Source organism: Fundulus heteroclitus, chromosome 9 (assembly GCF_011125445.2).
Source record: "Fundulus heteroclitus isolate FHET01 chromosome 9, MU-UCD_Fhet_4.1, whole genome shotgun sequence".
In the NCBI taxonomy this organism is placed as follows: domain Eukaryota; kingdom Metazoa; phylum Chordata; class Actinopteri; order Cyprinodontiformes; family Fundulidae; genus Fundulus; species Fundulus heteroclitus.
The window spans coordinates 12,574,208-12,591,031 of NC_046369.1; the positions used below are offsets into that span (position 1 = coordinate 12,574,208).

At 39.9% G+C, this 16,824-nt stretch overlaps 1 protein-coding gene across 2 annotated transcripts in view; it reads left to right on the forward strand.

Annotated features, from left to right (window-relative positions):
- Positions 1-6,637, forward strand: part of LOC105932879 (carboxyl-terminal PDZ ligand of neuronal nitric oxide synthase protein) — a 218,386-nt gene extending 211,749 nt beyond the window's left edge. For both annotated transcript variants that reach the window (XM_036141025.1, XM_021321329.2), the window contains exon 13: positions 1,005-6,637. In XM_036141025.1, coding sequence (XP_035996918.1) covers positions 1,005-1,635 — 631 coding nt within the window. In that variant the 3' untranslated portion in view covers positions 1,636-6,637. The remainder of the gene's footprint in view (positions 1-1,004) is intronic.
- Positions 6,638-16,824: the final 10,187 nt, after the last annotated feature.

The following is a 16,824-nucleotide window of genomic DNA, read 5'->3' on the forward strand; positions in this document are numbered from 1 at the left end:
CCCTAATGTGAAAACAGCAGATATAACCCTTGTCATAAAACGCAGGGTGTGTATTATTCTACCAGGTTTGCAGCAGGGCAGTTTGTAGGCGACGCCTGGAGACAATGGAGAGGAACCACTCCCTCAGCCCAGGAAGAAACCCGTAACGGAACCGGAGCCAGGCTCAGGATGAGCAGCCATGTGCTGCGGCCAGATGGAGGCTGAGAGGACAGAAATGAATCACGGGGGGGGAAAAGGCAGAAGCGTAGAGAACGGAGTGCTCTCTGTGGAAAGCGAACGATAACGGCTGCAAAAACTGTAAAGAACGTTTACGTGGACAGCGGCAGGAGAAAGTGTTCTTGTGTAACTCTGTGTTATTTAGATGCTCACATGTCTGAGCCTTCAAATCTCCTCTGGGTTTTTTTTTTCTTTGACAGTCAAAGGTGCTTGACTTCTTTATGTTGATTCATTTCCAAGGATTTTTCTGAATCTGCTCGACTTTATGAACAGCAGCACTAAAGGTTGCCTTTCTAAGCTGACTTTAGCGGCGTTACTTTAGATGTTCTGGACCAGGAGCCGTCAGACTGTCGTTCCGGAACTGGAAGTGGGCCGTTTCTGTTGTTCCCGCTCCTCCGCCATCCAGCAAGCTGTCATTTGCAGGCAGAAGGTGGTTTAAAGTGTGAGTCACAGTGCAGGATTTGGGTCTTCAGTCAGCTTCACTGAAGCAGCAGGAAAGCTTTTAAATGGTCGTAAGTCGGGGTAAACGGACAGAATGCTGGTTTTATCTGAACATGATGTTGGAATTTGGTCAATTCTGACATGTTTTAGCGATGATGTCAAAGGTTTTCTGACCTATAAAGAAAACACAAGATTAAGCCCAGGGATTCTTCTTATTTTAAAGCATTAGTTCAACCTACCTATAACAGTTTGATCTTTTACATTTGCTCCTGAGATCAACAACGCCTCGCCCTTCCTCTCCTGGTCTTTCAATCTAACGCCGCCCCCCCCCCTCCCTTCCTTTCTAGCCACACGTTCGACGCCTTCCCTCGCCTCGACCCGCCTCCGCCAACGGGAAAGAAACGCGTCCCCCGAGCTCTGAAGACGACCCAGGACATGATGATCTCCTCTGACCCCGTGGTTTCCTCGCCGGAGCCGGCAGCCTCTCCCTCCTTCCTCCCCTCCCCTGAAAAAGCCTCTCCGGGCCCCAGCGAGGCGGGGAGGAGCGAGGAAGCAGACAGGGAGGAGCCCGAGGAGAGGTCAACAGAAGTCCCAGTCGCGCCCAGTCCGGCGGAGAACAAAGCCGATTCGGAGACGGAGGGGACCGTGTCCGCGGCTGATGGAGTCGTGGGTGGGGAGGAGGAAAAGGGGAGCCCAGGAGGAGCGGAGGAGGAACCCGGGCACCAGCTTCAGCTGTCCGTGCCAGACCTCATCAACAAAGATCCTCCCGCAGATTTCCGAGCCAAACCCTGCGACGTCTGGCAGAGGGCGTCCTCGCCGGACTCCCGGATCGCCTCCTCGCCTATCTCGGGCAAGGCGCCCTGCCGCATCAGCCTGGGAGAGGAGGTCCTGCTAGGAAACGGCGCCCCCTGCAGTAAAGACTCAGGAGGGAGCGCTGAGGACGGCGAGCCTCATCCGGACCTGCTGTCCTTCGAGTAACGCAAAGTTTTTAACGAATCAAATACTTCACCGCCACCTTTAAATTTATCGCCCACCCTGCTGTACTTTAGAAAAAAAAGGGAATAGACTATTTTACCTTTGTAACTTTATATCAGCTTTTTTAGACAGTTTTATTGCTGGTTTGAGGTCAGTCATGAAGCATATATTTAATGCATAGAAGAAGGAAACTGCCAGCCACTTCGCCAATATATCTGGCACACGATGCAGAATTAGCAAACAGAAAAAAACAAGGGCCTTTATTTTAGTTCAGTTGAAGTTTTAACAAAAATAATCAAACTTTTAAAAAAAAAAAAAAACAATCCATATTCACTTTGTATTTTTCTACCTTTGGCTGTTAAGAGTTTTAAACGTTTCCTGTCTGCTTTAATAATGTATTGACAACCAGATTATGTATTAATGAATGTATTTACTGCAGTGGCGTTGCATTTAAATGGGTCAAAAATTTACAGAAAAGAACAAAATTTTAAAATCCTTGTAAGTTTTGCTGGTAAATTTTTGATGCATTTAAATGTTTTGTTTTTTTGTATGTATGTTGTTAAGCTGCTGCATTGAAGCCAGTTATAAACTGCAAAATATCATTTTACATTCTGTAATTTTAAGCTAAGGGGCGAGGTTCCTTTTCTTTTTCTTTTTTTTTCTTGTCAGCGCAGTTTTTTTTTTTTTTTTTTACCAGTCTTGAAAACATGCTATGAAAAAACCAAACAGTAAGTAAGAGTTGCAGGCCGAACGAAGGTGTTTCAGACGGAACAGTTTGGGTGAAAAGATCAGCGTCCCTGCAGGATTGCAACCTTCATCCATGATTTAAAAAAATAATTATAATAATTTCCTTTAAATCCAGTTCCTTTATCTTCACTTCAGGATCATTTGATCTCTCCACAAAAAGTCTTTTGTATCTGTTCTCAGCTGAAATTGGCTTTTTTAAAGAATCGATCAGAAATCGATAAGTAACACAAATTGCGTATTTTCAAAACTTGCGCAAATGACATAAACATATTTTTAGCTCTTAACGCAGGGCTGTCCAAATTAAAATCTCCTTAGAATGGTAAATGTTAGGTACAACAAAAAGTAGCTATCTTTTATTAGCAAGGTATTTTTTTTTGTTGTTGTTGTTTGTTTTCCACTGAGTGCTTAATTGAATAGCAGATTTGGGCACATCCATGCTGAATAAAAAGCATTTTTGAGAGAAAAACCATTATCCACTCCCCAGTCCTATTGATGAGAATACAGTACAAGGTAAAACAAATATGTGGAGTTACACAGTGACAGCTATAATATGCTGCTAAACTGAAACTAAAAGCCAAGCACAGAGCATCTTCAAGTAATTACCAGTCTGTGCAGCTCTAATGTGCAAATACAGGCTCTTTATGTTAGCTGGAGCCACTAAGCATCTGTTTAACCTATAAATTTACTGCTTTCTTCCTTGTGCACTCAACATTAATTTGCCTTTAATCCAAAGCTGATCCGTCTGCTGTGCCTCTATGCAGAAATGAATGAATGAATGGATGAAGGTAGTATTCCTGCTCCGACCTGAAATGTGCGTGACGTCACGTTTGCCCTTAGTCACCACCACGGTGAGTCGGGACTGAAAGACGTCCCGGTGGCTTTTTTTTATTTATTATTTTATATATTTTAGAAAAGTGACGAGGGGTTTGCGAGTTAAAGAGAGGGCAAGGTAATGAGCTGTCAACAGGAAGAGATGAAACAGGTGTATTTTTATTCAGGCGGATCCTGAAGTGACAGACCAAAGATGGAAATTAACTGCTAAGTCAGACAGGTTGTTTTATCACCTTTTTTTTTTTTTACCTGTCAGAGAAGGAATAAGAAGCAATAATACGGAGGACTTTTTTTGTTTTTGTTTGTTTGTTTGAAAAGATGAAAACCAAAGTCGGAACTTTTCGACCATTATACGTAGATGGAGCGCGTGATTTCTCTCCTCAATAGACAGATGCTGACTCAGGTGTCTCCAACATGTCAGCTGGCACTGAAAGATAAATTATTAAGGCCTTAATGCACACCTGTGTGTCAAAGCAGGAAGACTGGCGTCTGAGTGCCATGGTTGCTTTTATACAAATCGAGCATTATGAAGGAAGAAACCTATAACTTCTAACCCTGCTGTGTGTGTGTGTGTGTTTAACACCCAGCGTAGCTTTCGGCAAAGAATTAAAGTGAATGTCACAAATTTCCCAGAAGCTGAGACCAAAAGCGGCGGCAGCTGAGAATGAGAGGAATGTGTAGCTGGTCTTTATGAGGGGAAAAAAAGGATGCTTTGTCTCGTTTCTTTTCTTTTTTTTTTTTCTCTCTGAACGTGTCTGAGGCACTGAGCTGTAACCGAGCTGCTAAGGCCTCCTCTGTGGATCTGAACCATGTTCCATTTTTGTCAGGGAAATTACACAGAAAAATGCACAGAGCTGCAGACGTTTGAGTAGAAAGCACTCCAAATATTTTTTTTTTAAAAATGGTCAAACAACTCACCTTATAGACATTACCTTAAAAAAACCACACAAAAAAACAAGCTTTAAAGGTTTGGGGAAATGAGCCGGTGAAATATGCAAACGCGGCGTCGACTGCTTCCTGTATATAAAAATGTATTACATGTCGTAAGTCTTAACCTTAGGCGCTTTTTATGTTGCAAAATAAGACAGACTTTCTTGTAACATTTTAAAGTGACTTTGATCTGTAGTTCCCAGGCTTTGTGAAGGTTTTTCAAAAAAAAAGAAAAAAGTATTTGAACTTGTGTTTCTTCATGGTCCACTTTAGCAACATCGCCCTGACCAGTGAATCATTCAGGCATAAAAAAGCTCTGAATTATCTTCTGGTTCTCAGTGTTTAGTTCACAGGGCTGTTCGTTACCAGAAGCCAGGCATAAATACATAATGTTATCCTCTTTATTTAGTTAAATTTAAGAATCTTTGATCCGCTTCTGTCAAAATGGGCCTTACAGTTTTTTGGGGGTTTTTTTTAATCATCTTGTAATGTCCTCAACTTCTCCCTCTGTTGCTTGCCATTCTACGTGACGGCAACAACGCAGATGTCTTCGATTAAAGGCGGTTATGGATGCTATTGAGTTTAACGCTCGCTGGAGGTCTTCACAATTAAATCCCATCATTATCTCCACCTCACAGTCAGTCTGTCGGTTTAATCATAGCTGTCCTAGCTATGTTAAAAACCTCTTTGTAGCCGACCAATTAGAACTGGTTTGCATCAGTAGCTCCATCCTGAAGGTTTAGGGAAGTAGCAGAAGTCCGACAGGGTTTCTGTGCAGCACTGAAAAGTATGCAATTTGGTATTAGCACTTTCCATGACTGGATAAGTATGAAATAATTTAACTGAGTATGGAAACACGTGTGCTTTAAGACTCTGTGTTCCCTATCGCGGTATATGAACATCAGACTTTCTTAAGAAAAGAAACCGTTCAAGGTGGTGTTTGAATTGTTTCAGACTGTTTCACTCTTTCAAGGCCATAAGTTGACTATCTCATTATTTTGATAAGCAAAAGCATTTTTTTAAATAACAGTAAGTGTCATGAAAAACTGAATAGTTTTCATCTGAGATAATCTACAGAAATAATGCATCTGTCTATGATGTTTTTATTCTACCTTATCCTTTTCTCCACATAAAAAGATGGAACTATAACCTCAAGCTAAAGCTTGAAATAACGACATAATTAAACCATTGTGACAACAAAACTTACTGAGATCTTGTCATGGTGGTAGGAATGGCTTAATGTTATGACAAAACCAGCTCTATGGAGCAAAAGCGAGCTTAATGTCTATTTAGGACTTTGACATTTCAAGATAATGGTAGTAAAAAACATAATTTCATAAAGAAAGAAATGCAAGCTATTTCGACTTGGGAGTTGTTGACTGACAGCCAAGCAACCAAAGCACATTCACAGTTTAATAACTTTCTCAAACTTTCGTGGAATTCACAGTTATTGTGCAAATCTGCATCTTTTAATGCTTACAACACCTTGATACAAGACCTCAAACACACACAATGCCCCACCGTGTAAAATTTATAAGATATTTGAAAAGTTGATTTTGGAAAAGCCTGGAGTTTTGAAATTGAAATTGTGTACCATTTCATCACCAGTGCCAATCTGGGTGGTACATTCCCACCTATGTAATGTGCTTTTTTTTTTACCCTGGTAGAAGCAGTGGACACCTGGGGAGGGACCTTAAGGTGCCAGAAAACCTTCCTGAGCTGGAATCAAAGATAGTATAGTCTGCTTGTCTTATTCCTTTTCAGCAGCACAATACACTCCCACAGAGAAAAGAAATGAGTTAAAAATGATTGAAAAAGCAAAAGTAGCTGAAATGCTGCAGAAGGCAGTTAAAAAGTTATAAGAAAGTTTGGGAGCAAGATGTTGAGAAATAAAGGACGGTTAGTTAGTTTTCCAAAGACCAGCAGCTGGATACTAGGTATAATGAGCGCGTGTGCAGCGATGGGAACATCCATAAAACATGGGAAGCAGCACCCTGAGGTGGACTGTGAATGCTCCGCGCAGAAACTAGATCCCTGAAACCGGTTTTGCTCAGAGCTTACAAATAAATCCATCTTTTGGGGAACATTTGCGTCTCCGCTTGTTGGCTTTAAACCACATTTTTTAAACGTTGACCTATGTTGACTAAGTGGAAGAATCCATATTTAATTTTGATTTGAGTGAAACATTGTAATGAAAATTCATCACGGCATCATGTGATTGTTGTTATGCTTGATTCTTTTTGTGAATTTACCAGAATGATTGTCAGATGTTTGTGTTGCAGTTTGTTTTTATGCCCTTTTGGATCTGAAAAAAAAAACTTTCTCTTGTAATTTTGTTTTTTTTTTGTCTGTTTTAATATAACTTTAAAACACATTGACTGACAACTAAACTTTAGTGCAAAATGACAAGACATGGCTGCTGGGATCACCTGAACTACGTTTATTTTTAGTAATAGTTAATTTCTTTAAATGTATAAAGCAATCTGACCTTGATTTATAAAAAAAAAAGTCTGTAAACCACTAACTTTATCATCTTTGTTGAAGGAACAGTAATGTACACTTTTTACTAAAAGTTTCTTGTCCTAACAACAAATGAAGGAGTTGTAGAATGTAGATTTTATATATCTATTTGCTTTATTGTTATTTTTTTATGCTGACATTTAATGTTTCGGTCTCTGTAAAGCTGATTTAACATGATTTCAGTTGTTCGTCGATGAATGAAGGACGCTCTGCAACGCACGGAGACTTTTTAACATCAAGGGATTGTTGGAACGTCTAAAGCGAGCTTCAGACTTTGTATCTTTAAACTGTGGCAAATTAAGTAAATTCTCTAATTTCTATAAAACAATGGAAAGGAATGAATGATTTCAGCCTTGTATTTTCCCCCTATATGTTTTTTTTTTTTTTTTTTTTTAAAGAGGAGACAAAATGGTTTCCTACAATCACTGTAATCTTATAAATTTTTATCTAATCATAAGCTACTTGTCTTTTCTGGTTGTCATTTTTAACATCAAATTAGCTCTTTTCATCCTATTCTTTTATGTGACAAATATTATAGATCAATATCTCACCAACACCTGGCATTTTAACACTTTAGTTAGCCGTTGTTACATTTCCTGTTATGACCAAGACCTCTTGGGCGTTAGCGGTTTCCTGCTCCCAACGCTGTCAGGCTTTAACGCAGACGGCTCTTTGTTTGATGTGTCTTCATTGCATTTCCTTTTCTTTTCTTTTTTTTTTCTTTTTTTAATATCCAACCTTGTGAAGAGATCCAGAAACCGATGGTGTCCTGATGTATAATTCATCTGTTTGTCCTAATTTGTGGAGATCCCACTCTTCGTCTTGGCACATGTCGCTGGCCCTCTCACTCTGCCGAAATGAGCCGGAAGCCCAAGGGGTGGGTGGGTGGGTGTGGGGGTGTGGGGGGGTGGGGGGGGTGAGGAAGGGATGGAGATTGATTGCAAGATGAGACGCTTTATCTGCCTCCCCTGCAACATTAGAGCTGTAAACAACCAATCAGGTCGTGTCTCTTGTTTAATGATTTAAACATGATGCAAATATTGATTCTCTGCAAAGGAATCTGGGGCCTCTGTGCATATTTAACATCAAGTATTTATTAGCTGGAAAGCTGTTGTTTGTCTTTAAATTCATTTCTGGGTTAATTAATACAAACAACAGCTCTCCAGTATAAACAGGAAGCGCTAATGTTCATTGCAAATGAAGGGTTTCCTAAAAATAACGGGGGGGGGGAACGTCAGCGTACACGTGAGAAACTTGCAAATGTGTCTGATCAGAGCTAATTTGGGGATTTTTTTGGTGTAACATGCTAAACTCTCTTGAACTTGGATTGAAAGTGATGTCTAGCAGGTTCGTCTTTACATTTGTGACAGTCAGAACGCAGCACTTCATTACAATGTTGTCTTGATTGAGTTTGTTTTGTCCTTGAAACTGACAGAGGCCAACACAGAGCCCTACACACTGATTCCCAAATCCACTGATAATACTTTGTACAATTCCCTTTTTTGTAATAGGACGGATTTTTTCATGATGTTGGAGTGGACAGAAATGGATCTTTTACCATGTCTCTCAGTTGATTTTAGGTCTGAAGAACCATTTCTATGTTGATTTGGCCTAATTTTTTTTGGAAAAATTTTGCTGGAAGACTAAATGACCTCTTTTCTGTAAGCAAACACCAGATTCTTCTAAAATATTTACTGAAATGAGTTCATGACGCTGCAAATCCTAAAAAAAAAAAAACGTTCCTAGGGCCTGTTGTAGAGAAAGCAGATCCTCCACTGGACTTATCAGTGAGTGTGACGTCCTCAGCCCCATTTTCATCTGTCATATTTTCCCATACCCGTCTGGCATATCAGAACAGGTAAAGTTCTGTTAGGGATTGTGAGATTACAGAGACTGGACTGCAACAATGTCGGTTACCATGGAAATTACAGATAGACAATAGAGTCTGGAGACGCAGAGCCTGACATACTTAAATTGGACAGAACGACTGATTAGGGGAAGACGCGTCAGCTAGGACACGTCTGCTCTGCATTATAGTATGATCTTCTCCACCAATATGATGAACGGCACACTGATGTCATACTGTGAATGTCCCTGAATGGGTTTACACAACTGGTCCTACTTAATGTCTGGGTGAGGAACGAACGGGGCTCTCTCTGGCGTCCGGAAATCTGCCCGTTGCGTTGTTGTGTGTGAAGCTGTAAACATTCCTCTGTTTTTGAGATTAAATATGGTCAAATATAGTTTCTGTTTCAAGAGTCTGTTGTTACTGCAGAAGTCTGCAATAGAAACACCACATTTTTCAGCAGAAGAACCTGGGGTGACCGCCTTTAACAGTTCTGATCTGAGTGAGGCACATGGTTGGAACCCCGGTGGAGTTTACAGTTGGGATGTGAGGGAAACGATTTCCTCCTCATGTCTCCCAAAAACCAGCTGGCCTCGAAACAGTGTCTAATGGTAGTTATTGAAACTCTGGGACCCTAAAGTTCCACTCTGTGAATTTAGCAGATTTTATTTCCCCCTCCCTAACCGGTCTTCTCACTGTGAGGGAGGGGGAAGATATACTTTAGTTCTCCTCCAGTCTTCTCGCTGCCCCATGTTTTAAACTTTTTATTCATTACTCTAACAATTTTAAGGGGCACGTTCTAGTTAGCTGCTATTTCGCCGAAGACATTTCTTGATTTATGAAGATTAGCTCACATCTGTCTTGTTTTAATGTTTTCTTATCTTTGTCATTTTGAATTGTGGCTAAGACACAATTCAATGGTCCTCCGTGGCATCATCTTTGTCTCCAGGAAATCAGGAAGTCATGCATTACTGCTAAAAATCTTCCTAGACCCTTCCTGGGATGCTGCAAATACAGAGAAGCTGTGGAAAACCTTTTTTTTATTATTACTTGGTAATTTACTCTCTTTTTTCATAACTCTATTTACAAAATAGAGATGCCCTGAATTGATCAAAATCAATTCCAGTCATGTCCTTGGCACTGCAATTCTTCTGAGATGGCAGGAGGGACAAAACATGTGATTATTATTTATAAAAAAAATAAAAAATGATGTTCCCAGTTTAGATAACTTTGTAAATTCCAGTTAGAATTATTTTTTTCTCAGATATACACAGTGTGACTGCTTCAACAACTGCAATTACCCTCAGAAACGCTTTCCAGAGGTTACATCCTACACAAATGAATATACAGTAAATCTGATATGTTGTGCAGGACCCTAGCTGGAGGATGTCGGGTTCATCAAAACAAAATCAAGGTTGCTGCAAAGACAGAAAGCAGGAAACGGATGACTTGATGGAAGAAACACGACAACTATTCAGTAAAAACACAGAAGGCACCAGGTACTGAAAGCTGTTCTGATGAGGAGCAGGAGGTGATCATTTGAAATCCCAACATATACTGTATGACCAGTGATGCATTTGTTTTTTCAATCAGAATGAATGCGTCCCAAAATATCCCAGGAAAAGAGTTTTGATTGAAAGGCTTTGCTCTTTGCACATGAAACTACATTTACCTGTTTGCTCATATCAGCTTCTTCCTGCGCTGCTGAGAGATGAAGGCAGGACAAGAAATACAACCGAGTGCAACCAGTCCAATGCTCCTACGACGTTTGGACTGGAGGTGACCAGCTCCGGTTCTGGAAGGCCAGTGTCCTGCATGTTTCAGATGCAACTGTGGATCATCTGCAACACAGAGGATCCACGTGATCCATTCATTTGGTCCAGGTGAGCTGAGATTGGGAAGCATCTGAAACATGCAGGGCTCCAACCCCTGGGGATTGATTTTGATCCCCAACAGTTGTATAATTTCCAAATGCTGGGGAGAAACACTGGTTTAGATCAGTGGTCAGTAGTGGGCTGATAAAGTGACGACTCCAGCAACTTTATTAACAGATCAACACATTTTGTCTCCTGGCCTTCGTCAGAGAGATCACAAAACAACAGACATTTAAACAGAAACGCAGATGCAGTCTTTCTATAAACCAATGCTCGCACGCTTTTATGAACCGGGACAAGTAGGAATGCTTCTGAACTGCAGAAAATTGTGAGTTATTTCAAATGGTGTAAAACTTTTAGCCAGGCCTCCTCTGAGTAGCTTTTGGCAGAAATTCCCCAGAAGAACTTCATCACGATGCTCCAAACGGGGATTGTTAAAACAATCCCAACCAATCTAATAAAAGAAATCCTCTTAAAAAAAAAAGAAATGTCATACCATGTCCTTATTTTAAGACATTTTAACAGCTGTGCGAAGTAATTACAATTGATTTATCTATACCTATTGCCAGGAAGCCGTGCCGTTTGGTATTCAAAAATATCAGCAGTTACCCTTTTTTTTTAAATAATAAAAAAAAAACTCAAACAGCTCTCCTAAAACATGTCCTGATGCAAGAGAGTTATGAGTTATGGATTTAGCCTCTGCTAAATAACTGATCCCTGGGCTTTAAACTGGTCTACAAAACAAACTAACCCCCCAATTCTCGTCTGGCTTTTATCTGATGAACAAACTTTTATCCTGCCAAAGAGAAAACCCCCGCACAGATAGCTGGTTTTTCATCTGTCTCATGAAAAACCGTAACCCTCATGTCTGCCAGCACATGAATCAATGCCAGCTGGCAGGATTGAGTTATCATGGTTATTGATCTGCGTGGGGGAGAACGTTCAACTCTGTCTTTCTGTTTGTGGAGCTATAAAAAAAAAACAAGCCAAAGTCACCCAGCTGTGCGCCACAACTCCTCAGAACGTCTCCAAGCGTCAAAAAAAACCTGAATCTGATCAGCTGCTGTTGCTGCTTATTGACAAAATAAGGCCCCGCTCCACACGCCACCTCTGACGAGCTTCAAGGTTTCCCCAGTGTACGGATTATTGATTGAGGAAAATGAACGAGCAGCTAAAAAAACAAAAACCTGTTCACCAGATTGAAAATGTCAGACTCAAGACTATACGTCCATCTTGGATTAATTGGATGAAGAGAAAGTCCCTTCAGGGTGTAAATCATGTTTTCCTAAAATATTTTCCATCGTCCATTTTATTTAAAAAAATTCCAATTTGATTCTTAAATTTGATTCTCTCTTATGAAGACATGTCACTTTACTCTGACAGAAGGTCTCTACATTGTTAGGCCTGGTTAAGTCCTGCCCGGCGTGGCCATCAGGTATGAATCCTCTGACTGGATCAGTTTTTCTCTACATGCTCTCAGAAGCATCTTTTTAAATGCACAATTTAAGGTTTTAGAACTGCTTTACACTAGATTGTTCTGGATTGTGTTTGATCCCCTTGTTATAATTATATAGTGCTTATTCTGGCTAGAAAATATGCTATTCCTATATGTTAGCAGAATAAAAGCATGCTTGCCTCAGGCACTTATTCTCTTTCCTTACTGACTGATTTTGCAAGTATTGAACCCACTTAGACAAATATGCCCTCTGGCGGCTGGTTATGGTATTAACCAGAAAAGATGTTGCAGTTTATAGAATCCTTCAAGGATTTTTTGGTTGTTCTGCACAGGTTCTTTGTTATGTTTGCAAACTGAAATGCTCCTGTCTTTTTATCCCCCACTTGTGTGCACTACAAAGTCAGACAAGAGGACAAAAAGGTGAACAACAAGCCCAGAAAGTTGGAAAACTATACCAGAAAGATACAATGGCAGAGAGCAGAGTGATATCAGTTATGAAAATCAGTAAAAACTCTTAAATTGAGAGTGAACTACAGGTCAAAGCAGCTCCCAATGAGTGATTTTCCACCATCTGAAGCAAACGCATTACTTCCCCAGCTGTTGGTAAGCTATTGTTCCAATCCAACCTTGACAGTTTATCCCATCCGTTGTTGTTTTTGCTAACATTGTCTTTATAACTGTAAGCTGTAATGTTAAAATGGTTTCTTGCCTGAGGCTGGCAGCTCAGTTGGCTCTATCTTTTGTTTTCTTGTAAGGGATGTAATATGATGGCCTGCCTCACACTCCGTCTTGCTTCTCGCCTCCTCCCTCTTGCTGCCTTCAGGGAGTCGTTTCTGACTTTTAGAGGCAGAAACTGTTTTCTTTATGGGAGGACGCTGTCAACGAACAAACTCCGAATGAGAATAAAAACTGCAGGAAAGTTAATTAGAAAGGGGGGGCTGTTGTTAACCGGAGATGTATTAGTCTGTCTATGTGGTCTTTACTGCTCTCTAAACACGTTTTTTTTTTCCTTTAAAGAAAAGGTCAGGGAGATTTGAATTATGGCCTCATGTGGTTTTCTTCTTATCCTTGAGCTGTTAATGGAAAGAACTCAGTTTACCAGTGACCTGCAGTTAGGGGAGGCAAGTGAGGCCAGGCCTCACATGTCTTCATGGAAAGAAAGAAAATATATAATAATGATAACATAATATAAATTGTGACTTATTCAGTCATTTGTAATAAAAGTTATTTTTTTTAATCTAATTTCCTATTTTTTTTAATCATATTCTCTTTAAAATCGCAGAGTTTTCGCTATTTTTCATGTAAATCCTTGGTGGCCGCAGCGAGCTTGGCCTCCCCTGTGATTGCGCAATCCCATGTTAACGGCGCTGGCTTCCATTCTGTGAATGCATCTTCCTGTCTCTAGATCATAAATTCAATTGTTCAGTTATGAACTGATTTTCCACAATTTAATGTATGTGGATAGCTTATTGTGTTTTGGTCATCAAACTCTGTGAAGATAACATGTTTTCGTGCTGCTGGGCGATCATAACCAGCAGAGAGCTGGCTGTAGGTGAGGCCGGCAGTTCCTTGGCCTCTAGGCAGGGGGCGCTCAAGGAGCACCGCTCCTGATCCTAAAACTGTAAAGTCACAGCAAGTTATGGATGTATTATTAGCGAGTTATGCTAAACAAGTAAAGCACTAAAAAGACTCTAAACATCCAGCTGGAACAGGACTGATGAAGGAAGGCTTTCCTCCCTGGCAGTGAGCTCCACTGAGACTGAGAGAGATTTAAAACTGAAGAAGATAAAGAGAACTTTTACCGGAAAATGACCGATATTTTTGTTCAGAAAGAGCGCCGCATGGACTTCATTTATAAGTAGAGGTAAGACAGCGATAACTATTCATGTTTTGTTTTTGTGATAAAATGTGCGTAATGTGTGTTATATTTTTAGAATGTGTTACAAATGCAGAAATCCATCATAACTCATAAACTGTTACCAATCAAATGACAAAAAAATTTATTTTTATTTTTTTTCATCTAAGAATCAATATTTTTCCATTTCTCTTTGTGAATTAATTTGGCTCAATCAGTCTCCATCAGAACTTTGCAATGAGTCTACTCTGTAGAGTTTATATATTAGTAAATCTGACTCTGATGACGTCAGTGCCTCACCAGCTATGAACCCTACCACACGTCACTGCAAAAAAAAAAAAAAAACACACGTCACTGCAGTTTACTGACAGGATAAACTAAATATATATTTTTTGACTCCCATGAAAACATTGGCTTCCTAAAATATGAACAAACACATTTCTTGGTAATTCGTTAATATTACCAATGTATTGTTTCAATGAAAAGTGGCAATCTTGTTTCCCTGGCTTTTCGTTTTGGCAGCCTGGTGCGACGCGTCCGTGTAGTTCCAGCCTTCACCAGCAGGTGTCAGTCAAACTGCGCATCTTCCCGTGTTTCCTGTTCTTCCAGTTTCCTGCAGGCACACCTTTCCACCGCAAAAAGCTCAGGTCAGTGCGTCACACATTCCGCCTCTGCTGCTCTCCCACAGCACTATGCTCTTACGCAACAGTTCCTTTGCTTTCAGACGAGCTTCAGTATCAACTGGCTGTTTGAATGTCAAACAGAAGAGCTTAATAAATGGTCGGCTTATTTCTGACATGTTTTTGTCAGAAATGGACTCTTAATGCCAAATTTAAGAGAAATTACTGTCAGAATGTTATTGTCATCACCTTCCTGCTCCAATAAGAGCAGCTTAGCCGTAAACCTGGATCCAGCAACTTAAGACCTCCTTAAAGTTTATTTATTGTTGTAAAACATGACCGCTGGGTTTTTACTGCAGGCGAAGGGTGGCTGCAGATAGAAAGGACTCTGGAAGTCTGTTTATCTGACCTTCACTCAGAGCTCCTGTGTGGGTGTGTTATGTTCTCTTAACTGAACAGCTGCCTTTCTTGTTTACTTTTGCATCTTTCTGTATTCAAATCACCCAAATTCAGAGCAGAACGCAGCCTCAAAACCACCTACCTGCAGCATGTTTAGTTGTTTTTCATTGGTACCCACAGTGAACGGATCCCACTTTATGAGGGCGGCCTGAGGGCCCGATGTCTTCCAGGAGGCCCTCTGCTCACTGCCCAGCACCATGGAGCTGCACTGGCATTTGTCAGCGAACACCAGAACTGGCAGATTCTGCACTGGCGCCCTGTTATTTTGACATATGAGAGCGGGTTCAACCTGTTTTGGGGGCCATGTTATTGGTGCACCTGTTAGTTTTATCCAGAGGTGGGTAGAGTAGCCAAACAATTTTCCTTAGGCAAGACTAGCGCTTCAACGTAAAAGTAAAAAGTAGTCAGACCAGTAATTACTCAAGTAAGAGTGAAAAAGTATTCAGTAAGGCTACTCAAGTAGTAACTGAGTAACTAATCACAACAGCTGGTGATTTAATATTTAAAAATTAATTGGACAGACAAAAATATAAGGTTATGTGCAAATTCTGGTATTTTAAAGACAAAAATGAAAAAAATATATATACAAAGAATAACAATTGTAAATTCAATTAAAGTAGAAGAAACCTAAATAAATTTGAGCTCAGCAGATATAAAATAACAGAGCTTGTGTACAAATAGGAAGTCTAACATTAACATAAACTCTACGTTTTCTCATAAACTTTACGTTTTCTCTGTGGTACATTATTGGTTAAAACAAGTCTGTACTTTATTCATGAAGTGATTGTAGCAATACCTGAGTCAAATGACTCAAGTAAAAAACGACTCTAAAAAGAACATTTTGTTCAAAATGTACTTTTTTGAACAACCAACACTGATTAGAAACCACCTTTACTACTCAACTGGCCACATCAATAGTTCAGAAATGCAACTGACATGATGTGAGAATTAGAATGTCTTTTCTGGTCAGTCATGTTTGTTTTCTCTAGTGGTCTCTTTTCAAGGTGGTTTTCTGCTAGAGACCAGGTTAGATTGCTTTTTCTTTGATAAAAAAATTGCATGTCCCGTTTGACCATTGGGTTTCAGTATTTGTCATTTTAAAATTGCATGAAGAATTGGTTTACAGTTGGCTACATCTTTGTGTAGAAAAAAATCTACAAAGTCTTTTGTTGCTTTATTATGATGTGCAATTTATTATTTAGTTTTCTTCTGGGATCCTCAGACGGCTGCAGATGGACAAAACTCCCCCTCCTGGAGCCTTCAGGACAGCCGGTCTATGTGCCGTGGAAACCCGAGGCAGCACTGCACCCTCCGGGCTCTGGGGATGTGGGATGAACCAAGACCCTGCAAATGCAGCTCAGAGATGTCCACCATCATCCTCTGTCCAGAGGCAACAGAACATCTAAATATTAGGTCAGTAAATTTATACTGTATACTCCGTTTTCTTTAAAGTGACTGGTAGGTGCACAGCAGCTGCCTGTTCCTAGGACTTAATATCCTGGCTAGACTTTATTAAAAAGAAATATTTCAACATGAGTTTAAACTGAATGTGAGAATATTCTGTCCTGTACATTGCAAATTAAGGTATGCTTAAAATATCCCTTGAAATGTTCTAGTGAAATAAAGAAATGTGGCGAGGAAATTAATTCTGATTTTGCACAATGATGTTTTAGCGCATTCAATGGCGCCTGGTAAATTTGAGGTTTTCTATTAATGTTTGAATGAAGGCTTAAAATGAAAAGTGTTAATCTAACAAAGATTACAGTTGAAGCATAATTGAATTTTAAATTCAATTATGGTATTAATGGTATAAATAGATAGTCGTGCTTTGAAAATGACTCGGGCGCCTTATTTTAAGAATCAATTTCATGAGCTGAAAGATAAGATCTTTCCCAGTGAAATCTAGTTTACCCAGAGTAGCAAGATAATTGTTTTCTAATACTCTGTTTAAATGGCTGACATCAAACTGCTGTTCAAATAAGATTCAGAAAATATTAGTAGGTGATTTGCTTACATTTTCTTTACCAGTTTATTAAACCTCAAAACACAGCAAC